Below are 27,699 nucleotides of genomic sequence, written 5' to 3'. Positions count from 1 at the left end.
CATTCCTTTCTACCTGCGGGATGTCTCTTCTTCTCCATCACTCGCTCTGTTTAAGGTGTTTTATCAGAGTGATCCGACTGACGCTCCCTCCTCCTCGCGTTCACACGGAGCGCTCTCTTTCAGACCTCCTCTGCTTCTTGTTGACAGTTACAGTGTAACGTTCGTCTAAACTTTTTTCACAGCAGCAGGTTTATTGTTCCCAGCCTTCATTCCTCACGGTCATCCTCATGTGATGCGTCTTTACGCGTGCCATGGAGCCGGGTTTATGGAATCTTTATTCATCTTTTTGAAGTGTGTGTGTGTGTGTGTGTGTCTGTGTGTGTCTGTGTGTGGCACCGGACGGACCCAGTGAGGCATGGACCAGTATTACCCCCCCTCCCCCGGGTCCGTATTTTTTTTTCATACTTGGCCCTAATAGTTGTCCTAATACAGCAGCAAATAATAATTAATAAATTATATAAAGGCATTCCCGTGCCCCTGAGCTGGACACAGTTCACAGTATAAATACACAATGGAGGTTGTTATTCATGTGCAGGTGTTTGTTAAACAGAGAAAACACTTATTATTATTATTATTATTATTAGTGCAGGTCTCCAGCTGTTAAAGCGACTGACAGCTGATCCAGCTGTGATCCGCTGCCGCCGTCATTAGAAACGGACGTCGCTTCACGTGACGCTTCGGAGGGAAGGACATCTCATGTCTCTTAAATCGTTTCCCCTCTCCTCGCTTCCCTCACTTGCGTCTCTCCATGCATCCCCGGTGGGCGGGACTAAGACGCAAGTGAACGGCGCAAGTGAGGGACGCATGGATGCGAAATAGACGACATGGGATGCAGCCAATGTTAGCATTTGGAGTTTTGCTACTTTCCAGCTGACAAATTAAGTCCAATATTTACACTTGTTGTAGCATTTTTTCCCTCATAAAAACATCTGTCTCTTTTCATTGCACAGTCATTTGATCCATTGCTAATATGTAAAACAATTCTGAAGAGTGTAGCTTTAAATTATGAATTAAAGTTTAAACTAAAAAGTGTCACCTGAAGAGCAATGGGTGAGGGTTCTAATCACAGAAAGCTATCCATAGATCCTACATTATAAAAAGATTCATCCTACTGCCTTTAAAGGTGATCATTTACATAATCTATTTTAACTTGACATTTTTCAAAAGATGGTCAGATTTAGGATTGACTACCAGATATTGCCAGTTTTCAGACTAATACAGAATTTCTTCAATCACATAATGATATAAAACAAATTTTAAAAAAGTTCATCAATTTCATTAAGTCATCATTCATCTTCCTCTGAAACACAAACAAAGGCTTTGTAGACAAGCAGCGGAGGAAGAGCAGAGAAAGGAGAGACTGTGACAGGAGGGGGAGGTTTGATTTGTTATCAGAGGAAAGAAGAAGGAGGAAGCGAATTATGAAAGGAAGGGAAAGGTGGAAAAGGAGGGGCTGAAAAAAGAAGAATAAGAAACTGGCAACAAAGGGAGTGAAATTATGATAAGAGATGAGAGTAAGGGGAAGAGGAGCAAGCATTTGATCTACTCTTCCAATGAAAACACACGAGGAAGGAGGGTGACAGGGTTGGAAATACAGTGTGAGGAAGTGTGTGTGAGTGTCTGGGGCACGCAGTGATGCGTGGAGCGGGGCGGGTCACTTGACAGGGATGGCAACAGGCGGAGGTGGGAGATGCTCAGTCTTTGTCAATGTCAGAGAGAAGTGCAGGCCCGCCTTCTGTACCCCCACCTCTTCCTCTACCTCCCCTTCCTCCACTTCCTCCTCACCCTCCCGCTGACAAGCCTCGTCTCCCGCTGCCTCCCTGACGCTGCGTTTAGACATATATTTTCAGCTACACCCAGTGTGTACGACAATACGAGCCAGAGAACACCAAAGCTTTGGATACAGGGGAGGAGGTGTTGATAGGAGAAACGGGGATGTGTGCTTTGGGAACGGAGGATGACGGGACATGCCCTCATCTAGAGTCATGCATCTGAATTAGTACTCTCAAGAAGCAAACCCACACTTTGGCATGTCTCGCTTCAAACACATAATTCGGGAAACGTCTAAACACACGAGACAAAAACTTTCTTGCTCTTGTATACGCTCTGTGTCACATGCAAGCATATAGCGGGTGAAAGAGGAAAAGATTTAGCAATGTAAGACAGCTCACGCAACGACGGCCCGTGGGTCTTTTTTTCTCCCAGCAGCACTAGTGATTCAGGCAGCAGCGACTGTTGAGAACAACTCAGGAGAGTCTAACATTAGTTGGAGCGAATGAGGCTGCAATCACATGGTATTTTAATCCCAGAGCCTCCTGCGATGCACCAGAAAAGCTGTCCACTCATCTTATCGGCCATTAGGTTCCTCAGTTACTCTGGTCCTAATATTTCATTTCACAAGTGGGAGGGTAAAGCACACACATTTAGCACAAAGTCACATACTGGAGGCACTGAAGGACTGTGGCTGATATTAAGTGCAGGTATCGATCTACATTTGTAACATGACTTGGCTGTCTTGGTCCAGCTTCTTGATCTGAACTTTGAGGCTTTGTGACAAAAAAAATAATGACCTTGGCCAAATCCATTACATTGTTTGGAAGATTATTGCAGTATTTAATACAACTTTTGGTTTGAGCTCAGCAACACAAGCCTTCCAAACTAAATTAAAAAACAGGTATCAAATTGAACAATATGGGAGGAGTCTGATCTAGCAGCCCTATCCGTACTGTATGTCACTGCTTTACAAAACACCCTTCAAACAGAACTGACGTAGACATATCTTGTGTGTGTATGTATATATATATATATATATATATAGGTTTATATATTATATATTATATTATGTATTATGTTATGTATGCCATGCACAGGCTATAATATGACACATTGTTGCTACCACTACTACTACTATTATTATTATATACATATACTGATGCTGCCATTACTATTATTACTATATACTGTGATATACAACTATTATTATACTGGCCTTTTATTATTATTATTATTATTATTATTATTATTATTATTATATGTAATATTATATTATCATATTATTATTATTATTATTATTATATATTATATACTGTACTAATATTATATACTGTCTAGTCACAAAAAGATTATTACCATCATATCATCAGTACAAATACCATCATCTTGCCACTGTACCTTACCTACCAACTTATCTTCTTTTTAACTTCTTAAGTGTCCTTGTTCTATTCTGTGTTTTTTCTATTGCTGTTTTTTTGTAATTCTACCTCAGTATTTTATTGTATTGTACTTTATTGTACTTAAATACCGGACTGCTGTGACAATTGAATTTCCCTTAGGGGATGGATGAATGAATCTATCTATCTATCTATCCATCTATCCATCCATCCATCCATCCATCCATCCATCCATCCATCAATCCATCTATCCATCTATCTATCTATCTATCTATCTATCTATCTATCTATCTATCTATCTATCTATCTATCTATCTATCTATCTATCTATCTATCTATCTATCTATCTGTCTGTCTATCTGTCTATCCGTCTATCCATCCATCCATCCAGACACTTTGGACCACATTTTGCAATGAACCTCCTTCAAACGGATCTCTATATTTTTCCAAACTGAGGCACTGTGGGTATGGGCCAGCCCACTGAGTCACACACACACACACACACACACACACACACACACACACACACACACACACACACACACACACACACTAACTTGTCAACTTGACGACTGGACTTGGAGACTTTTAAGACCCTTTTCAAGACTTGCTGCTCAGATTAAACTCAGGCAATATTTCTCTCTTTAAGCATTCAAAGAAATGGCCATCGCAGTGGTTTTCTGGTGAGGACAGTCTCCTAAATGACAGCAACTACTGAATACACTTACATTTGTCGCAATTACCCCACACTCAGTCCAGAACCATGACAAGATGTGACAGTTTTGATAGGTGTCAGAAATATTGATCATGATGTCACCATTTTGATGGGTGTCACAAATATTGATCGTGATGTCACAAATATTGATCATGATGTCACAAATATTGATCTAAGCCATCACAAACTGTAAACTGTGTAAAAGCAATGACATGCTTTGCAGCGTGGCAGTGACATGCAGGAGAGTATTATCCATGACTGAAGAGTAAAGTGATCGCACCTTAAGACTAATATTAAAAATCTGAATGGATGATTTTGGACTCGTCTTTAATCAGCCATGCTTATGCACACCTTTGGCAACAGTGATTTTTTTGTGAATAGGATGAGTTGTAATATATTCAAAGAATGTTCGATTATAAATCAAATGCATGAAATGAACAACAAAAAAGCAAGATCTGTTGTGTGGGATCTTTACCAAGTTGTTCAGTATGATATTAGCCGTGTTTCCTTTAGGGGGAAAAATGGCCACCAGTAAAAGTCTCAGGCCACGCCCTCTCAAATGTCCGCTCACTCTGCATGTCTCCATTACAAAAAGGCCCCTAGAGGGGTTAACGAGACTCTGAAGGTGTCGATCGTCGTGATCACATACGCAACAAATTAAACACGTGAGACGCAACTGTGGCCGCCGTCGCTAACTGTGCACAAAGTCAGCAGCTGATCATAAAGAAAGCAGCATGGCTAATTATGCACAGCGTCTCTGCTGCTGATCATAAGCTTAGTGATCCTGAATTAACCGGCAATTATTAACTGTGCACAGAGTGTCCGGTGCTTGTTGTAAACAAACAGAGATCGCAAAGTGAACACCTCCTGCAGCAGCAGCACATACACACTGTACTGCTACAGCCTGCTGGAGGACTGTGCCGCTTCGACTCGTTGTTACTCTTCTTAACGAGCCTCCGGCCCCGCAGCTCGTTAAGAAGAGTAACAACGAGTCCCCAAAAGTCTCCAATAACACCAGAAAATTTTTTTGAAAAATAATCGCTAAGGGGGTCTGAGAAGTCACTAAATATAGCAACAAAGTTGCTAAGTTGGCAACAGTGCTTCGCCGGCTTTGACAATTAGCGCGTGTTGTTGTGGCGTCGAGTACTACGTCACATCCTGCTTAGCGCTCTATCCAATCAGCAACCAGGCTTTTTTCAGGGGAGAAAAAATTCCTGTCAAAAGGCTGCATATTCAAATTAGTGGCGTTTCGGCAAGTGCGACCCACCTCATTCCGGGTATTGGGCGGTAGTGGAAACACCCTTATTGTAAAATGTAGCCAAATGAGCAGAGTGTAGCACTGCAGTAACTCTTCAAAAATTATATGTGTTCATAAAAATAAAACACAAATCATTCCAATTATTTTCTTTGTTTATCAAAAAAATAAAAGACTCTTATTCTAATCCTTACACTACAGAAGTACTGCCCATCATTTCCTGACACTGCTTTAATATGAAAATGTTTTATGAAAGTCTGTATTTTCAAACAAGTTGATAATGTGTCACAGCTTTACAGCTGGCAAACAGACCAGGTAGACAGTGGACTGAGCACTAACATCAGTGTACAGTAAGCAGTATATCTGGAATGAAGTTCATAGCCAGAATGGGAAAATAAAAGTGCATATGTTGTTGATAACTCTGTGTTCTTAGTTACAAAGCTTAAGGATTACAGCATGTTTCCCAAGCTCCAGTAATACAAGGGACGGAAATTGAATTGGCAAAGAAGACCTGTTTGTTTTTGTGATCAACTTGTTTTTTGTATTTGTCACATGAAAATAAAGCCCTAAAGTGGATGGACGTGCTTAATTTGTTTCAGCTAATGATCTTTCAATGAAAGCAATATCGCTAAAATGACTCAACCATCTTTTATTGATTGAGGCTGAGGGGGGAACCATGAATGTATTATGGTCTTCTTGGTTTTCTCTCTTAAACCTGCAAATGAGGACTAACGTAATGTTACGTTAATGAGTCATTACTGAATAAAAACATGTTGTTTTGTTTAGGAATCGAGAATTCTAGAACATTTTCAAGACACTTAGTCACCTCAGACCAGAGATTAGATAGAGAAGGGCACTCCTAAAAACATGAAGTTATGTACTAACAGTGTTCTGGCTACATTTAGTGCAGTTTGGCCTGTCTGTGAGCTTTGTTTTCGTATGGCTTGGCATAACATTTTAAACTTGCAAATGGCTTGATGTGCTGTTTTTTTTTAATTAATATAAATATGTCAGAGTTTTTGGCATTTTTAGACATTAAGGGCCCCATCTTACACAACATAGCCACAAAGCTGTGTGCAAGTGTCATTGCTTTTGCTAGCTGTGTAAGTAGCATATGTACTTACACCCATCTGTGCACCCTTGGGCATGTTGGTGTTGGTGCATTGCTATCTTGAGACTGTTGCCCCTCTGGCCAGTAAAAATCTGGTCTAAAGTCAATGCTGCAATATTTCCCTGCTCATTACAGGGTGCACTTTTCATAGACATTGGTGTAATAAGGATTGCTATATTCGTAGGCATTGCAGGTCAGGTCATAAAAATAATATTCTCAATAATAGTGGATATGGCTGAGTGAAATACTTCATAATTAATTCGGAAAATCTGAATTTACATGTGAAATGACATCAAAGTATTTAGCTGGTGGGGGCATAATGATAATAGAAAACAGAAGGTTTACTCAACCAAGAACATTTTTTATTAATGAGTTTCATCATAATTTGTAGGTGATATATACCGGATAATTTGCTTATGTTTAAACATGTATGTAAGGCAGAGTTGTGCCATTAAATATGCAGAATAGCTGGTCATGGGAAGTATTATGCTGAGGCTTTCAGAGGAATGGGAAGAGATTAATCCCACTGAATCGTGTAACCTTCAAATTTACCAAACTGGGAAAAGACTTGGAGTAATACATCATCTATTTAAAAAGAGATTTTATGTTCTGTATCTTGTATACTGGTAGGTGGGATGTGGAAAATATCTAAAATGTATTCCTCATTGATGAAAAAACAGGTTAAACTTACAGCATGTGCTTGTTATACTGTTACATACAGACATGCTGGTACAGAGCAAATACATTTGTATGTACCAAAAAATGAACTGATCATGCTGTGGATTAATTGCTATCAATGGATCAGAAGTATGCTTAAATAACTAGCGTGATGCCACAGTGTAAAAAGTCTGAATTCATCTTGTGTCAGGTCTATATGCAAGACAACAAACAATTTTTCAAATGTTTGTTTTCTGAATAGAGTTCAGGACAATCAGGGCTATGCTGATGACTGCCACTCATACAGCAGTTTAGCCAGTATAAACTTATTTTGCTGTGATTTATTTGCAGTAGATGGATCAAAAAGTCTGAATTCACCAGCAAAATTGTTCTAATCACTGTACTTTTTTGTTGTTTTTCTTTTATTTGTTAGTGGACCTCAGGAGTAAGTAGACATTGGGGAATATGTTTATTATTAAACTATAATGTTGGTTGGCATATTTCTTTTTTGACCATGAAAAGCAGTGTTTCACTGTTTTCTTTTGGTCTAGAGTTATACGTGCTACCTCAGGACAAGCAGTGGGCTCTGTAAAAACAGTGATGCCGCAGTGTAATAACAAACCCTGAGTACACCGACTCACTGAAATAAGAAAAATATTCAGGGACTGGAGGGGATGGTGGTTTTCCCTTGTTGGGCATACAAAAATGATCACGTAAATGACAGAATCAACTTAAATTATGGTTGGCATATCAGCATATGAGGATGTCTACAGGGCAGAGGGCACAAAACCCACTACAGGGACAATATCCACCATTATGAGTAAAATGATGAGTGTTATAAATGATTATTTCACCAGAAAATCTTCTCTTGTTGTTTCCTAACACAAGGTCAGTCTGAATAATGCAGTGGAAGCAAATTGCATCCTTTAAGTTGAACCCATATTTTCGGGGTTATTTGTGTTCATGTTCAGCCCTGCTAGACTAATGACTATTCTTTCTAAAGACCAAATCATGATTCCTTGATATGAACAAAACACAATGTCTGATCTCTTTCACCTGAAGTCTGTTCAATCTTTGATCTGAGACAGGAAGCTAATGACATCTCAGACTTCATGCCTTATGCTACCTATACACCAGAAGACTTTGAAAAGATTTGGAAAAGACTCCTGGAAAACTATCAGCTCACACCTGCTCACATCTAAAGACAAGTGTTCAGAGTTTTTAGTCCCAGTCTAGTCTCATACTGAGCTTTTAGACAGACTGTGAATCTTGCAGGGTCACTATTTACAAGACTACAACTACATCCTTTTAGCATTTTTTTCCTATCATGCAGCTTTTGGCTCCAGCTGCTCTAGTGTGTGCAGTGGTTTGTGATGAAAAAAAAGAAAGAAGAGAAGACGCCACAAAATGCCCCCTCACAAAGCTGAAAAAGGGTTTCTGTTTTTCTGACACGAAAAGTTGACTTTTTTTAATAATTATATTTATCAGCTCTATCAACTTGCATTTAGTTAATCATACATTACTCATCAATAATTTATTAATTATTTATGTATTGGTACATTTATTGATACATTTTAACTGGGTCTCCTTACTGTTCTCTTTACTAAGAAACAGCCCCCAAAAATCTAAATGTATGACATCACTATATTTTTATTTAGGACTGAGCTTAATAACATTATTGTGATGTAACTTTTTCCTGTGGAAGTGGTTTTACTGGCCGGTCTGGAACCGGGGACCTTTCCCCCGCTCATCTATTGGTTGGTGATTGTGTTACGTCACTGAGACTTGAGATAATATCAAACACGTTTGATATGATCCAAACCCAAGACTAGGAAAAGACTGATATGAAACAGAGCAGATTACTACCTTAAACTGAATGATGGAGATGACGGGAGCGCCGTGACTCCAGTAAAACTCCTAGATTTACTAAAGACTTTCAGTTTTTAGTCTGGGACTGTGGAAATCTTTTGGTGTAAGCCCAGCATGAGTCTGTGTGTGATGTGAAGCGTTCAGTCTAGTGAACGGGAGGAAAGGCTCATAAGCAAGCAAAGTACAACACTGCATGTTGTCACAATTCGGTAGATTTATCAAAGGATTCTGTGTTTGTCCAGTGAAAAACAGCGCATAGAGGGACAGAGAGTTAGGCTTTTAGTTGGTTGCCACTGCTAAGGTGCTGCGTATAGCTGTATATTTACACACCCTTCCATGTCAGCACTGTGTCATTTCCTCTGTTTATCTATTCAAGCGTCTGTGCTCTCATGTCACAGTGCTGAAATGAAGCCATTTCTCCTCACTGTCACAACTTACAAGTCCATTAATTCACTTCATCTTACTCTACTGACTTGGCACTTTGCGACCCTGACTGGCAATTAATTTTAAAGGGTGTTCAAGGGTTTCTATGTTGGTTTCCCCTTATTTGAGGTACTCTGTCAACCCTGTGGCACTTCTATATGAGTTTAAAGAAAAGAAAGTCTGTGTTTCTTTCTTTTTCTCTCCGTCTGTACTACTGTACCAGTATGTCTACCATTCCTTTGCTGATGGGGTTTAATCCCAAAGCGCTCTCTTTCACATCAGATCTGATGGAGCTCCACTGCACAGTGCTCACACGTTAAGCTTCTTTTTCATCCTTTCCTCTATAGGATTTCCAGAAATTTGGGGCAGACACATCGAGTTATCTGTCCTCCTTTGTTTCTTGTGGTGTATATTTTCTATTTTCACAGCCTTATTCACAACTTGATTTAAATGGAAACCTGAGCAGTTTTGGCATGATGGTAGTTAGATTTTCTTAAAGACAAGGTATGTAGGCTTTTGGAGTTATCATTTCATTTCATTTATTTGGTTTGGTCAACACACCTTTCCTTCAAACTTTCTGGCGTACTGCACTGTATCTTAAAAAAGGCTCATATTTCCAGCTGCGCTGTGCATTATGTCAGTGTTCAGGTAGCTCTTGAAAGGCCTGCTGTTTTGGAAGAGCTTGGATGGGATGAGAGAACTATCCATGCTCCGGAGAAATAAGAATAAATCTCATGTGCCATTAAACTGAACATAATCCTCCACCTATTCTCAAAAACAAGACTGACTGAAGAAAACTATTTTTCCTTAGGTATTTCTTTTTCTATACCTAAACAATTGCAGATAAATTATCCCATTGATATTAATGTTCATCAGAGAATGAAACCTCTGTATTTGGACCTGGTAGCTTCCTTACACTCAATCAATCAATCAGACTTTATTTGTATAGCACTTTTCATACAAGAGAGATGTAACACAAAGTGCTTTACATAAAAAAGGAGAAAGTGATAATAATAATAATAATAATAATAATGATAATAATAATAACAAAACATAGAAACAAGCAAACACCTTCCACCCATCCCCACCCCTGACCCTCCCAACCCATTATAAACAAAGCACAAACTGAGGAAGCTCCATCTCAATGTGGAGCAGTGAGGAAACACAGCCAAAAATGTATTTTGTGAGATCACAATGAACTTGACCTTTGACCTGCAAAATCTAATCAGTTCATCTGTGAACACAGGTACAAAAATGTGACAGATGTGAGGTAACTGTTACCTTTCACCATCAAAATCAAATCACTTTATACTTGAATCCAATTTGTGCCAAATTTGAAGAAATTCCCTCCAGGCATTCCTGTGATATCGCATTCACGAGAATGGAACGGACATGAACTCACAGTGACCTTGAACTTTGACCACACAAATCTAGTCAGTTCATCCTTGAATCCAAGTCGACATTTGGTCTAAATTTTAAGAAATTCCATCAAGACATTTCTAAAATATCTCAATAATAAGAATGAGATTTACATGAGGCCAACCACCAAAATCAAATTATTTCATCCTTCAGTCCAAAATTCCTTCCAAGCATTTGAAATATTGCATTGACAAGAATGGGATGGGGCTACATGTTGTTGTAGTGGTTAGCACTAGTGAAGGGACAACGAAGCTTCGTGAACCATTTCCTTTACTTTTTTACCCTACTAGATGGCGGTCTTGGTTTAAAAAAAAAGGCTTTAGCAATTAATTGAAGTAATTGAATGTGTTTTCAGCCCTTTGTTGAACAAAGAGCGCCATCTAGTGGTCTCCGTAAATAAAGCAAATGGTTCATGAAGCTTCGTTGTCCCTTCACTAGTTAGCTCTCTTGCCTCTCCAGCCTGCAGCTCTTCTGTGTGGAGTTTGCATGTTCTCCCCGACATGGGTCAACATAGGTTCTCTCCAGGTACTCTGGCTTCCTCCCACAGTCCAAAAACACGCACTTAGGTTTAATTAGTGACTCTCAATTACCCATAGGAGTGAATGAGAGCGTGACTGTGGGATTATGGGACAGTCTGGCGACCTGTCCAGGGTGTACCAATGTCAGCTGAGTTCGGCTCCAGCGCCCCGCAACCCGAGTGTGGATAAGTGGCTAAGAATAATGAATGAAGAATGGGATAGACAAACGGACAATATAATGACAACAGGCATGGCTGTTGGCAGTGCAGAAGCATAAAAACATTGTATCGCAATAATCAAATGTATAGCCTCCCATGAAATATGCAGAGGGTTTGCTGTGGATGATCATGATGGTAATAAGGATGGCAACTATATTGATTATGTAAATGATACAAATTTAATGACAACATACATGATGCAATTGGGTTGATCTATAATGAAGTTTGCAATACTGCTGATAACTGCTTGGTGATGCAGGCTGTTATTTACAGCAAGTAATTTTAGTTGCCTAAAATGAGAACTGTAAGCATATTGATTGCAAATCAGAAATACAATGTGTTTTTATGACCAGTAATACATAGCAGTCTATAGTGTAAGCACTTCTATCTACTCTTTCTTTTCTAACACCTGTGAGTATTACAAATGTGTGTGTTTGACCTTTTTTTCACTCTAATGATGATGATCCCTGCAATAATGATGCTGGTGTGTCTAGATAATATACAGAATATACAACTTACATTAAAATGAAAAGCATGAGAGCTATATCTGTGCTGCTCAACGGTGCCCTTAGTCTTTCCCATCATCCCACCACATCATTACTTTGCATCTGCCTCCACATTCCCAACAAACCCTGTGTAGACAATGGGCTCCTCTCTTCACTGCCAAAGCCTTTCATGAGTCCACTATGTAAATCAGACTCAGCCTTTTTACCGGGCTGATTTCACAGTGATGGCGTGGAGCCGCTCACTAGCTAACTAGTCAGAGGGCATTTGTTCCAGCGAGGTTTCATGTAAAATGCAACAAGGCATGGCGTACAAAGACAGAGGAGTCAGACCTGTGGTGCGTGTCCGCCAGACAAGCCAGGCAACAAGAAAAGAGAGCGCTGTGAAAAATTTAACCACCCGCTGCTCCATAGAGTAGCACTGATGGAGACAGAACAAATTAGCCAACCACCTTCCCTGTGGGAGAGATGGGAGCGTGGCCTTGATTGAACTTGAGTGGTCTTTGTGTTAGATGAATTATGGAGGCGGAGTAGTTTCTCGAAGACAGCTGAGCAGGAGATAAAGTGCAAGTATCATGCGGTGGGATTTTATCAAAGTTTTATTTGTGTATGCTGAAACTCTAAAATTCACTCTGAAGCTGTTCTGTTGTTGCAAGGCGAGTGAAGCCCTTTGGGGGGGACAAGACAGAAAATTGCTTAAGGATAAATGCTGTGATCATGACAGGGATCTACTTCAGGGCTGCATGCAGGAGACAACTGTTTTTGACTGAGGGCATACAGTGCTAACAAAACTCAATGTAAAACCTTCTCATTTGTTATGTGAGGAAAAAAGCACATTGAATCATCCCTGAAGTCCCAACTTATTGTGTGACTATGCTGTATGTGAGGCTCTAAATGATGCAAAAGGATAAGACTTTTGATGGAGTATAATCAAAGCTAGATTACCCTGCAGTTAGTTTGATAAAATAGTATACATACTTTATGCATCAGATATCTATGCCACTACTTACCTATACTAGTTTTCTTTGCATGTATTGGCTAAAACACAACATCATGTAACTAGTGACCATGTGAACACCTGACACTTTGCTCTCCAGATGTATCTTATACTGTCCTGATTTTCCTCCAAACCACTGACCATGTTGTGGACTTGGCACTGACTTTGGCACCTGTACTTGATGGTCAGCAGTCCAGATTAACCCATTTAGGCCTAAAACGCCTATTTGAGAGCTTATACATGTGGCTTTTATAAGAAGTTGAGTTTATTTGTTCAAACCTTCAATAAAGTTTTTTTTTTTTTTAAATCAACGTGTTGCATTGCGACACTCCCACATGTATTCTGATGCATTTCATTAAATGGGTTAACACTGTAAAAAAGGTTTGTCTAAAAACAAAATAAAAACACTAAATCTGAGGGAAATGATCTTGCTGCATGGAAAGATAATTTCACTTGACAATAATTCTTAAATTAAGATTATTAAATCTAGAAATAAGTATGTTGAACGCATAAAATAAGAAATTAACTCTCAAAACAAGATCAATTATGTAACACTTCTAAATCTTTTTTTTTTTTTAATCTTGGTAAGAAACAAATAATTTGCAGTGCACTCTGCTCGGGCCAGTTCATCGCTGCTTGCAGCTTTAATTTATCTTGTTTTAAGAGTTAATTTCTTATTTTAAGCATTCAACATGCTTATTTCTAGATTTAATTATCTTAATTTAAGAAATGTTGTCAAGTGAAATTATCTGTCCATGCAGCAAGATCATTTCCCTCAGATTCAGTGTTTTTATCTTGTTTTTAGACAGGCCTTTATTTGCAGTGAACAGAGCAGATTGATGTTATATGATGTATGATGTTAATATAAAGCTGATCAGACAGTCGTTCATCATACTGATGTTTTTGATGGCCAGAAAGTTTATTATCAGGCATTTTCACATATGTAATAACAAGTCATTTTAATTCAATGTAATGTCGTTTTTTTTAAACAGGGACAGAGACCGATAACACATTGACCTTGTATAAAACAAGGAAATATGCATTTCACCAGGTTTTAGGTTATGGATTTATCCATCCCAACACCCAACCATCCATCCATTTTCCTATATTATTTTATTTATTAACATTTATATTGGATCAGTTTAACTTTACTCTCATCTTTAACTGTTGTCTCTCAATGTCCCATTGTATTGATGTTACCTGCCTTTGCCTTTGGAGTTTCATCTTGCAGCAGCCAATAAAAAACATGAACATTCTCCCTATAATGCCACCGTAGCTCAGAGTGATAAGGCCTTTGTTAGCAGAACTAATTTACCATGCTAATTCAACACCCCTCCTGAGTACAGTGAGGGAATTAGCAAAGCAAATTTACAGTTCAGATAATGTGCCCCATCAGTGTGCAAAGCTAGTCTGGACTTGTTCAGTTTTCAAATATACCACGGCTCATGACAGGAATATTGCAGATAAATGCAGCTCAAATTGAATTGAATTAGTTAAACTGAATGAATATGAAGACCTCACAATACTGGAACCTGATTGGCTGAAAGCAGCAGTTGCTCAGATGTACAGACAATGAGGGAAACCTGCCAAGTCAACACTTTTAAGTTGAATAGCTGCAGACAGGCCTGACTGGACTAAATCACTGTGTGACCCAGCATATACAGAGAAGTGAATCTTGGACTGATGTGGTACTTAACCCTTTGATACACAACATGGGTCTAAAGTGACCCGACTAAGTTTTTATATTCTATATCTTTGTAATAAATGAATTGCATCATTTAGTATTGCAGGTTTTCCTCAAATAACTTTTAACGTTTTTGATCATCATACATCCTAAGTTTTCATTTCTTACTTTTTGAATAAAAACTCCCTTTTTTTTTGCTTCTAATGCACAAGGTCATTTTTGACCCATGTTGTGCATTAGCAGACGTTTATATATTTTTTTACACGGTTTCTCTATACAAGGCCAATAAAGCAAAAAAATATTTTCTTGTACCTGACAAGTTTCACACATCACATCACAGACGACGTCACACCAACATCACGTGACACCTCTGATGAAGGCTACAGAGGCAAGGTAGCCGAAACTTGTCAGGTACAAGAAAATAGTAGTAGGCCTAATGAACCTCTTCAATATATTAGGTGTTTATATGTTGTCACCAATTCACCAATCACCAATTTACCTGACAAAGAAGACACAAATATTAACTATCCTATTTTGTTAAATTGGTGTTTTTCCAATGGAAATTATTATTTGGTGGCTCTAATAAGTCTCAAATGTTAAAAAACATGATTTTCCAATGTAATCTGGTGGTTCTAACAACTATTTTAAAGTTAAACCTTAAAAATAAGACAAAAATAGTTACACATATACTCAAATTTTTAATGTGTTAGTGTATCACTTTTTGAATAACTACGCTTCTAATGCACAAGGACCCATGTGTGTAAACTTGATGTAATAATACAAAAACAATTTTTCTTCATAAAGTATGAAAGGAAAAATTAATATAATGATCTGTTGTAATAAAACAAACACACAGCCAGCATGAAATAAAATGGGAAATGATGCGGGTCATTTTTGACCCATGTTGCGCATTAGAAGGTTAAGGTGAGACTTGATGTGGTACTCAAGTCTACAATTTCTTAAGTCATATTTTCACACAGGATGTATAATAACAGACCAATCTACCAAAGGCTGGTGGTTGACGACAAACCCCCCAGCATAGCAACACTACTGACAACAGAAGTCTCTTACATGCTCAAGCCACCAGTGGCAAAACTGCTATTGACTTTAATGGAAGACACCTTCCCTACATATTTTTCTATCGTAGTGATTTTGAATTTTCAATATAATTGCTGTTACATATTTTATGAGCACTTTTGTGACTGACGTGAAAGCAATCCAGTGAATCCAGTATGATGATCAAGGACCAGGGTTAGATTTAACCATGCAGTAAGTGTGTGGGCTGGAGAAACCAAAAGAATGAGCTGAAATAGGCTAAAAGATTGGGTTATATCACCAGAATAATCTATTTATATTGAGAAAAGCAAAATTATATCAATCCTATTTCTCTATGAGTCAATAGCACTGTGGGACTGGCACTCACCATGATGGACCACACCCTTCAGGCCGTGGATTATGGGGTCAACAGCAGGATTGTCCTTCTCTCCCACCTGAGAAACACAAAAAAAGAATAAATAAATAGAGTAATACAGAAGATATACAGTCTCATCACATAGCATCATTATTTATACATATTTACAGTGATATATACTCAAGGTAAAGATAATACACATAATGATTTATATTTATGTAATGCTTTATATATACATATATATATATATTGTGACGTCCTGCCCCTCTGCCTGCTGATTGGCTGTACTATTTCCTTGTTGGCAGTGGTGGGCAGGTCGTCAGCCTAAATGGCCTCACCTGTGTGCTGGGTATTTAAGAGCAGTCTTATCCAGCACTCACCCTCTTTGCTGCTTCCAAGCTGGTAACATGGGTCTCATGTTCCCACCTGCCATGTGGGACTGAGTTTGATTTTCCCTCTTGCATACAACACTTACATACAGCACACTTCATTCACACCCATACACTGCATACATGACTGATTGACATTTATTCACACACATCCATTTTGGTTTGTTTTGACTTAATTTCAAGTTCAATAATTTCATTGATCAGTTACTTAATTTACATTTATCTGATTTATTAATAAATTATTTTGGCTTTGTATGTTACGTGTGGACTCCCTTCTTTTTTGCCACTAACCTGACCAGTTCGTGACAAAATGGGGGCTCGTCCAAACCATTGTTTGATTTTGGTACATTTGACTTCAATCAGGATTCTAGGTAATGTTGTAAGGGTACATTAGTACAATTCAGTATGGTTTGTCTCAGTATTAACTTTTGACACTGATATTTGCTTGGGTTCTTGTTAGGAAGTGTGTTTTGGTCTTAGTTATATCTGAGTTTTTTGGTTTCAAAGTGTCCATTGGCTTATTAGTAGCACCTGTTGAAGCCAATTAGTTAGCTGTCAGTGTTGGGAGGTCCACATGTAATTTTTTTTTTTGTTTGGATTTTGGGGGATTTTGTCGGAGTTTGGAAGTAGCAATTGAACATTTGTCTTTAAGTTTTGTTAACTTAAATTTGTGAGGTTTGGTTGCAGTAAATAAAAGTGTTGGAACTTTTGTGTTGGGTTGGGACAGGCAAGTACCATTATAAGGGACCAGTAGTCCCCTGTTAGGCTAAGGAGGCTGGTTTCCAATAGGGGAGCTGGTCTTGGGGAATTTAGTGTGGCTGCAAACGTGGGCAGAGCAGTCGTCTCGGGAGCACATCCATGGTGCAAGGAAAGGTCGCTGGTAACAGTTGCTTTTTCTTCCCAGTGGGCTTAAGTGCATAAATACCCACCATATGTAGTAGCACGAAGACTAGGGAGGAGTGTAGGTAGTTATGGGGTTGCTAAATGTTTGTTAGTTAGTCAGGGCTGGGGAGGGTCCAGTTTTGGTTTGGCTGTCCCAGACTTTTCAGTGGTTCCAGCACTCAACATTTGGACTGGTTGGTTTTTCGCCATATAGTTTTGTTTTTGTTTTTTGGTCAGTTTGTGTAAATGGTGCAGCATGGCATCAATAGTGGACGAATTTCTTGACTCGCCGTCAGTAGCACTGTTAGATCAGTGTACTAAAGACCAGTTAATGCTTATTGCTGAGCAGTATGAGCTTGAGATAGCAGATAAGAAATTAAAGGAGTCTGTTAAAATCAGTTTGAAAGCAGGGTTGTTGAAGAAGGGAATTCTTAAACCTGCTGTTGAGTCTTCTGTTGCTGCAGGTTCTATGTTGAGTTTTGAGCAGCAAAAGGAGCTCCTGTTGTTAACGCAAAAGCATGAATTACAGTTAGAAGAGATGAAACAGAGGACAGAGCTGGTGAAGTTAGAGTTGCAAAATAAGAAGCTAACGTTAATTCAAGAGGGTGTATTGCCAGGTTCGGCTGATCTTGATGGTCCAGTGAATCACTCTGGTCCGCCCTCTTTTGACATAACCCGTAATTTGCGCTTGCTTCCGATGTTCAATGAAAAAGATCCTGATTCATTCTTTTCTTTATTTGAGAGAATTGCAGATTCCAGACAATGGCCTGAGGATGACCAGGCATTAATGCTACAGTGCGTCCTGACAGGTAAAGCCCAAGAGGTGTACTCGGCTTTGAGCGCGGATGACTGTAAAAGTTACAAACTGGTTAAATCTGCAGTGCTTAAAGCATATGAGTTGGTGCCTGAGGCATATCGGCAGCGATTTCGCGGTTGGAAAAGAGGTGATAAACAGTCTCATGTTGAGTTTGTGCGAGACCTGACTGCCCATTTTGGTCGCTGGTGTTCATCGTCAGAGGTTGATACATTTGATAAACTGTGTGATCTTGTAGTATTGGAACAGTTTAAAAACTCAGTACCTAATAATGTGGCCACGTACATTACAGAGCATAAAGCGAAAACTCCCGGTCAGGCAGCGGTATTGGCTGATGAATACGTGTTAATTCACAAAGGCAATTTTAGTGCATCAGGTTCAGAGAAGGTGCGCAGGGAGAGTTTTTATCATCAAAACGATGGATCACGCCCTTATTTTAGGGGCGATCCAGGCATGCGAGACAGGCTGGCCGTTGTGGGGACTTGTAATTACTGCAAAGGCAATGGGCACTGGAAAAGGGACTGTCCACACCGTGAATCAAAACATAAATTCCCCAATGCACAGATAAAACCAGCTGCTCTTGTAAGATCAGTCAGCCCAGTTGCAGTGGAGCAGGTGGAACACATGCAGCAGAAAAGCATGAAGGAGTATGAACCCTTTATTTCTGATGGTTTTGTGTCTTTGCTTGGTAGTGATGAACAGGTACCAGTAAAGATCTTGCGTGATACGGGTGCAGTTGACTCATTTGTGCGTAAGTCGGTTTTGCCCTTTTCATCTGATACTGACACAGGAGATGTGGTGCTGGTCAGGGGGATGGGGATGGTGGTGTTCTCAGCACCCTTGCATAACTTCGCTCTCGTCTCAGGTTTGGTGAATGGAGCCGTTGAGATGGGGGTGCGCACTGAGTTGCCGGTGGATGGGGTGGACATAATTCTGGGGAATGGTCTTGCAGGGGTGCGGGTGTGGGCCGATGGTCCTCTTCCTAATATAGTCACTAAAAAGATGCCCAGTCAAGGTCAGCCAGAATGTATAGTAGATGTTGCTGTTGTGTATCCAGCTTGTGCCGTTACGCGCGCCATGACCATTGTACGTGATGTGCAGAGTATTGTCAAGGATGCAGAGTTAGAGACTGCCAAGGTTTGTGGGACTTTACCGGAGCAGTTGAAGTCTATGTCACGATCAGAGTTGGCTACAGAGCAGAAAAATGACTCCAGCCTAAAGGAGCTGTTTGATAAAGTACTGCCAGTTGGTGAGATAAGTAGCTCTGCATACGGTTATTTTCTTCAGGGAGGCTTATTGTTTAGAAAGTGGGTGCCTCATGGAGAAGCTCTTGTTGGGGAACCCATCTTTCAGTTTGTGGTGCCGAGAAAGTTTCGGGACTTGGTGTTGCAAACTTGTCATAATGTAGCTGGGCATCCGGGGGTAAGGAAAACATATGACCGGGTGTTGCGGTACTGTTTTTGGCCTCGTTTGAAGCGTGATATATCAGCATATATCAAAACATGTCACACATGTCAGTTAACCGGCAAGCCAAACCAGTCAATCAAACCGGCTCCACTGTGTCCAATACCTGTGGTTGAGCAGCCGTTTGAACATTTGATTATTGACTGTGTCGGGCCTTTACCTCGTTCAAAACTGGGGCATAATTATTTGCTGACTGTCATGTGCCAAGTAACCAGATATCCGGCGGCGTATCCACTCAGAACCATAACAACTAAGTCTGTGGTAAAAGCTTTGACACAGTTCATTTCAGTTTTTGGGATACCAAAAATTATTCAGAGTGACCAAGGCTCTAATTTCACCTCCCACATGTTCGCAGAAATTCTCCAGCAGCTTCAGATTAAGCACAATAAAGCTTCAGCTTATCATGCACAATCGCAAGGCGCTTTAGAGCGGTTCCATCAAACATTGAAATCTCTACTGCGTTCTTATTGTACTGAGCTGGGGTGTGACTGGGAGGAGGGGTTGCCATGGCTCCTGTTGGCAGCCAGGGAAGTGGTGCAGGAGAGCATGGGTTTTAGCCCCAATGATTTGGTGTTTGGCCATAAGGTACGTGGTCCCATGGCTGTTCTGAGAGATGGCTGGGAGATAGCAGACCCTCCAAAAACTCTGCTTGACTATGTGAATGGGTTCAGGCAAAGGCTGTTTTTGGCAGGTGAAAGTGCAAAGGAGAAGTTGGTAAAATCACAGCACAAAATGAAGACTCTCTATGACAGGCGTGCAGAGCCTAAACAGTTTAAGGATGGTGATCAGGTTTTGGTTCTACAACCCATTGTGACTTCTCCCTTTGAGGCAAAGTTTTCAGGCCCTTACACAGTGGTACGGCAGGTGTCAGACCTGAATTATATCATTGCCACTCCGAAAGCTAGGAAAGCCACCAAGTTGTGTCATGTGAATTTGCTGAAACCTTTTTACGCACGTCACACAGAAGAAAAAGGGGATAGTGGGGATTGTGGTGTGAATGCTTCTGCTTGTTCATCTCAAGTTGTTTTAACTTCTTCTCCAGCAGTCAGCTGGGAGGAGGGTTCAACTTCTGAGGTGATTCTACAAGGTCGGTTGAAAAATTCGGAGTCACTGCAAAAGTTGGATTGCATGTTGGCAAATTTGGATAATAATAAACGTGGTGAATTGGTTGCCCTTATTAGAAATTATCCTGCACTGTTTTCCGATGTTCCTTCTCGCACGCATCTTATTGAACATGATGTAGATGTTGGCGACGCGGCACCAATAAAGCAGCGATTTTATCGGGTTTCATCAGATAAGCGCAAACATTTGGACCAAGAAGTCAGTTATATGTTGGACAATAATATTGCTGAGCCGTGTTCTTCTAGTTGGGCGTCGCCGTGTCTTTTGGTCAGTAAACCGGACAACACTTATAGGCCATGTACTGACTTTCGTAAGGTTAATAACATTACAAAGCCAGATGTTTTTCCTCTTCCTCGTATGGAAGATTGTATAGATCAGGTAGGTTCTGCCACTTATGTAAGTAAATTTGACCTCTTAAAAGGTTACTGGCAGGTCCCCCTGTCTAAGCGGGCACAGGAAATTTGTGCGTTCATTACACCGTCTGGTCTGTACAAGTACACGGTCATGCCGTTTGGCCTGCGCAATGCGCCTGCAACATTTCAGCGCCTTATGAACCAGGTGGTGGCAGGGCTGGAAGGCTGCGCAGTGTATCTTGATGATGTAGTAATACACAGTGATACATGGTCTGAACACATTCACCGCATTCGCGCTTTGTTTGACAGGTTGGTCTGGGCAGGGTTGACTGTGAATTTGGCAAAGTGTGAATTTGCAAAGGCCACTGTTACCTATTTAGGAAAAGTAGTCGGTCAGGGCCAGGTGCGGATGTTGCAGGATAAGGTGGCTGCAATTGTGAAGTATCCCCCTCCAACCACCAAGAAAGAACTAATGCGTTTTTTAGGGATGGTGGGATATTATCGAAGCTTTTGTCGCAATTTTTCATCTGTTGTAGAGCCACTGACAGCACTGTTGAAAAAAGACACACAATTTGTCTGGACAGACAGGTGTAGTTCAGCGTTTGAAAATGTCAAGGCACTTCTTTGTGCGGAGCCTGTGCTGGCTGCTCCCCGGTTCGATGCAGGTTTTTCCCTGCAGGTGGATGCCTCTAACGTAGGAGCAGGAGCTGTTCTTTTGCAGACAGGAGACCATGGTGTTGAAAGACCTGTGGCTTTCTTTTCAAAGAAATTCAATAGATATCAGCTTAACTACTCTGTGATAGAGAAGGAGGCGCTTGCTTTAATATGGGCATTACAGCATTTTGAAGTGTATTTGGGATCTGGTCTAACCCCACTTGTTGTTTACACAGATCACAACCCACTGACTTTCCTGCGATCACTTCAGAATCCAAATCAGAGGCTGATGCGGTGGGCATTGTTTTTACAGCCATACAATTTGGATATTCGACACATCAAGGGATCAGAGAACGTTATGGCTGATGCCCTTTCTCGGTCGCCTTAGTGGTTTGTGTGCTCACTGATTGTCTAGTTTGCTGTTTTAAAATTCTGCCTTCTCACTGCTCTCAATTTGCTCCTAGGGTCCAGGTTGTGGAGAGGTGGAGGAGTTGATGGATAATGTGGTGGGACCCCATTCTTTAGGAGGGGGGTGTGACGTCCTGCCCCTCTGCCTGCTGATTGGCTGTACTATTTCCTTGTTGGCAGTGGTGGGCAGGTCGTCAGCCTAAATGGCCTCACCTGTGTGCTGGGTATTTAAGAGCAGTCTTATCCAGCACTCACCCTCTTTGCTGCTTCCAAGCTGGTAACATGGGTCTCATGTTCCCACCTGCCATGTGGGACTGAGTTTGATTTTCCCTCTTGCATACAACACTTACATACAGCACACTTCATTCACACCCATACACTGCATACATGACTGATTGACATTTATTCACACACATCCATTTTGGTTTGTTTTGACTTAATTTCAAGTTCAATAATTTCATTGATCAGTTACTTAATTTACATTTATCTGATTTATTAATAAATTATTTTGGCTTTGTATGTTACGTGTGGACTCCCTTCTTTTTTGCCACTAACCTGACCAGTTCGTGACAATATATATATATATATATATGAAATTAACTTGTTTTCTGCATTAATTTGTCATAAAATGTGATCTGATCTGTTCTAGGTAGAGACAAACACAACGTGCTTAACCCAATACCACACAAACAATTATAATATTTCATGTCTTTATTGAATATATCCATGAAACATTCATATTGCTGGTAGAAAAACTAAGTGAACCCTTTGGCTAATGACTCCATTAAGAGCTAACTGGAGTCAGAAAATTAGCAAACTTGGAGTCCTAACAATGAAATGAGATTTTAGTGAGGTGTACCTGTAAAAAACACTTTTTTAGTTTGCTATTAACAAGAACCATCTGCTGTTTTGCTGCCTCAGGGCCTGGACCAGTTGCTATCATGTGGATATATATATATATATATATATAAATACACACACACATATATATATATACATATATTTGGGGGAAAGGAGAAAAAAAGGAAGGTTTTTTTTAAATTATTATTTTTATTTATGTAATGCTTAAACGTGAACGTGAGTGGCTACAGTGTATATGATCTGAAATGCTGAAATTTTAACAGTAAATTAAATGACTATATTATTTACCTTTAGCCCTTTTTGTATACTAGTGTTTGTTAGTACTAACTCAGCTGCTGCAGTGACTTAATGTGATGCACACATGAAAAAGTTTCTGCAAGTGTAATACCACAAATACCACATTTAAACGATGACTATTTGTGGACAAAAAAAGCTTGTTTGGCATCTCATGCTTAGTTATAACAATAGTATAGTTCCCTACATCAGTGAAAAACCTGAAGAAAAGCACAGAGATGTTAAGAAAACAATGTCAGTATAATAAGCAGGAACAGCAACAATGAAAACGCCCTCAGAGACCCTCTCCAGCTAACCTGGAAGAGTGTAAGTTATCATAGTGCATTGTAAGATATCCGTTTTCATTTGTTCAATTATTGCATCATTGTTGTCATGGATGCTGGGAATCATTAAAACCAAAGCATAAAAAACAATGCGTAAATGGAAAAATACATCAGTGCCTTCAAAAAAAAAAAAAACACCACATGTGAACATGTGAATTAGTTGATTGTTTTACCGATCTGCCACCTCTGTATTTGCTAAGATGCACATAAAAAAATGACGGTAACGGTTTTGCTAAAGCCTTTTATTTTTTAAGCCAAGACCGCCATCAAGTGGGGTCAAAAAATAAGGCAAATGGTTGATGAAGCTTCATTGTCCCTTCACTACTAGTTTCACTCTGTGAATGACAATAGGTGGCCGGCTCCTCCTATTGGCTGCCTTTTGGTGAAACCAAACAAGGGCAGGTTAGTTTCTGGTATTTGAAAACAGCTTCACTGTACCGTCAGCAGAATATAGAATCAGTTGCAGACAATGTAACCCAAAGAACCTTTACACACTCAGGAAAGCCTCACCCACTTTGGCTTATGCAACTGCCTATCAGCTGTAAATAAGATAATTCATCCAGACACTGGCTGATCTATCTAACATTCAGGTACTAGGCCTGACCAAAACCTGGTTTTGTCCAAAAAATGCTGCCACACCAGCTGCACTCTCTGTTGACTCCACTTTCTGCACATGCCCCCATCTGTTGGACAGTGAGGCTACGCTGGTGCCCTCATTCACTAAGCAACACCTCCTCCTTTGAATACAACACAATCATGGTCGCAGGCAATCTCATTGGTTAGTTTTTATCTCTGAATGTATTCTTGGGCTGCTTCTCTCTTACCTGTGTGTCGTAACAAAACTAAACATGGTCTACGATCACAAATCATTGTACGGATGCTGGTGCCAAGAGTGAGAACTGAATTAGGGAAGAAAGCTTTTAGTTACGCCCCTTTATCATGGAACAATCTGCAAAAAGATTTGAAATTGTCTGAGTTGATCACAATTGGTGAATTTAAATCGATTCTAAAGGATAAAGAAATAATTTCCCTTGGTCGGTGTGACTGCTCCGTATGAGTCTCTACTTGAGGCTCTTTCACTGATGTTGTGATGGCTGTATTTGTATTTAATTGTATTTAATTATTTATGTTAACTGTGTTTAAATGTTGTAACTTGTCTCTTTTTATGCTGCTTTCTTGGCCAGGTCTCTCTTGGAAAAGAGATTTTTTTTAATCTCAACTAGACTTACCTGGTTAAATAAAGGATATGTATATTTTCAGCTTAACGTATTGTTGTCATACAGCATACCACCCACCTGGGTGTCAACTAGGGAAAATTGTAATTGTTGTAACATGTCATGTGTATACCTCATACAGTATCTGAATAATAGTCACAGGCCTTTGCATTTATATATGGTCGTATTAAGGATGTACCAATATTCATGTTATTTGGAAAGCACACATAACAAGATGGGAACGGATATTTATTCTACCTGTACTAGAAAAATGGCCACATTTGACATGTCTGTGCTGCATCAGTTAATACGTTTTTTCAAATCCATTCATATCATTTTGGATGACCATGGATAAAAATGACCATTATGTTAGATTTCTTTAACTAGTTGTTTCATTATTGAAGTGATCGCTTTATTCTGCAGTCACCACAGTCAACTCTGGTGTGTGTGTGTGTGTGTGTGTGTGTGTGTGTGTGTGTGTGTGTGTGTTTGAGAGAGAGAGAGGAGAAAAGGATGCGCTATTTCATGCAAACACTGAATGAGAAAGTGACTTAAGGGAAGTAGAAAGTTTAATTGTGGCAATGCTAGACTCAATTTCTAACTTATCCCCCCCCCACCCCCCACCCACACACACACACACAGTGTAATCATTTGAAGAAGTTAATAACTGAAACTGCAATAAAGAGCTTGTTTTTGGTACAAGGCGAGACAGAAAGTGGGTGAGAAAAAAAGTGTGTGCGTAACAGGAAGAAGATTAAGGGAAATAAAGGCGGCCATGGAGACACAGAAAGAAAATGACATACAGAGAGACAGTGAAGAGGAGAGAAAAGAAAGGAGGACAGAGGGAATTAGTGTTTCATTATTAATGTTTGTCTCTGAAAGCCCACAGGCTCGTCCCCCGAGATCCTCAGCCACCGGGCCTCACATCACAATGTCCTACTCTCTCTCTATCTACCCCTTTATCCCTCTTCAAATCCTGCATCTCTCACTCTTTCTCTTCATTCTCCCCACAGCTCAATCTCCCTTTTTCTCTCCAGGGAGAGGCCACTGCAGTAACAAATCAGAAAAAAAAGAAACTCTGGTACAATGTGACATGTCCTCATATTTCTCTCCCCGCCACTTTTCTCTCTCACTCATCTCACATCCCTTCTTCCCACTGTCATCCATCCAAAAGCCCTCACTATGTATCCTCTTTCTCTTGACTCCCTTCACCCCCTTCTGTGTCTTACAGAGACCCCCCTGCCTTGCCTTTGGCAGCACTCACTGCTGATAAATCAATGATGTAATGGATGTAATGGTTGGACTTCTTTCAAAGAAGACACATAGTAGTGCAGAGTTACTAATTACATCGATGAACAATTAATCAGTAGTAGTGGAAGACAGGGATAAAGGTGCACAAGGAACTCTGGCATTATTTTGTTGTGATGGTGTTAGAACTGACAACAGGAGACATGAATGTCCATGTCATTAGTAGAGCTAGGCAAAAGGGATAATACCATTTTATATTATATTATTATTATATATTTTATAGATATAGACTAAACAATTGTGGTCGTTTTCAACTAATACATACTAGGCTTTCTTGCCATTTTTTGGATTTGGACAAAGAGATTGTGGGCCTTTTGTGTATTTTAATAGTGGCTCTAGACCAGAAGTAGGCAACCTGAGGCTCTGGGGCCACATGTGGCTCTTCAGGCCATTTGCAGTGGCTCCCTATAGCTGTGACAAATAAATTATACCAAATGAAAAAGTTATTTCTTTACATTTTAATGTTCATTTATCGTTGGTAGGCCCAAAGCAATTTGGCAAGCAAATCTTCAGTTGTAGATGTGTACATTAAAAAAATGTTTTAATATTTCAGTCAACTAAAATGCTCACAAAAGTCTATGGCCCGGCACCTTAAACTTTAAATATTCAACCTCAAGAGTGCTGCATTCTGACAAAATCATATTAAGAAATGCTCATTATTACCTATTAGTGAAGCTGGTAGGCTAATTTAGAGTTAGTTGGCCATTTCATCTTCATTGTAAGGCTGAAAATAAGGCCTGTTTGTGGCTCCATTACTACATTTTTTCTGTTTTTTTGGCCAACAGTGGCTCTTTTGTTAGTAAAGGTTGCCGATCTCTGGTCTAGACTAAAAGAGATTGGGTCTTCCAGTCATTGCTAGGTCTAGAAAAAGGAGACTGATATTCTTGCCATTCTTAGACCTATACGGGGCAATAGAAGACTGAGTCTATAGATACATTATGAACTAGCAACTAGGCCCAAAGAGATCGATTCAATCTATCTTTGCTGGTTCTAGACGGAAGGAAACAAGGCATTGGTTATATACTCATAATTAGACTAAGACTATTTACCTTGAATAGAAAGTATTTCTGTTCATGTCTGTTAAATGCTCATCACTATGCCTTTGATGCTCAGCACTATGCCTTTGATGTATGCAACTGTCTAAGGAGTTCAGGCCTTGTCCTTGTCAGGACTATTAGTGGATGCAGACTAAAGTAAATGAACCCTTCAACATCTTGTGTTGGTAAATGGAGTGTACTTATATCGCTTTTATCCAAAGCGCTTTACACTACACACTACGCTCATTCACCCATTCACACACACATTCATACTGGTAGCCGAGGCTACCAGGGCACACCGGTGCCACCTGCCTCCATTGGGAATTCATTCACACACCGATGAATGTTGGTTGGTTGGCTGGTTGGTTGGCTGGTTGATTGGTTGGTGGGTTGGTTGGTTGGTTGGTGGGTTGTGATGATTTTAAAGTTGAAAAGTATAAAGCTTGACTAAAATTTGATGTGATGCTTTCAATCAGAATGGGATGTAAAACAATAATGGCTGCTGCTATTAGTGCATTCCTTTTCATGATATCCACCCAGGAGATATCTGTCATTTTCCTCTGAATATGTTCTTATCTATTTCCACTGATTTTCAAGCACAAGGTTGGAAATCACAACAAGCCATT

At 39.9% G+C, this 27,699-nt stretch overlaps 1 protein-coding gene across 2 annotated transcripts in view; it reads right to left on the bottom strand.

The window, feature by feature from the left end:
* LOC131968891 (receptor-type tyrosine-protein phosphatase gamma-like) overlaps positions 1 to 27,699 on the bottom strand; it is a 519,997-nt gene that overhangs the window by 124,277 nt on the left and 368,021 nt on the right. For both annotated transcript variants that reach the window (XM_059329944.1, XM_059329943.1), the window contains exon 6: positions 15,963 to 16,029. In XM_059329944.1, the coding sequence (XP_059185927.1) occupies positions 15,963 to 16,029 (67 nt within the window). The remainder of the gene's footprint in view (positions 1 to 15,962; positions 16,030 to 27,699) is intronic.

This window comes from Centropristis striata, chromosome 3, assembly GCF_030273125.1.
Source record: "Centropristis striata isolate RG_2023a ecotype Rhode Island chromosome 3, C.striata_1.0, whole genome shotgun sequence".
NCBI classification, from domain to species: Eukaryota; Metazoa; Chordata; class Actinopteri; order Perciformes; family Serranidae; genus Centropristis; species Centropristis striata.
This window is presented reverse-complemented; position numbering and strand designations above follow the sequence as displayed.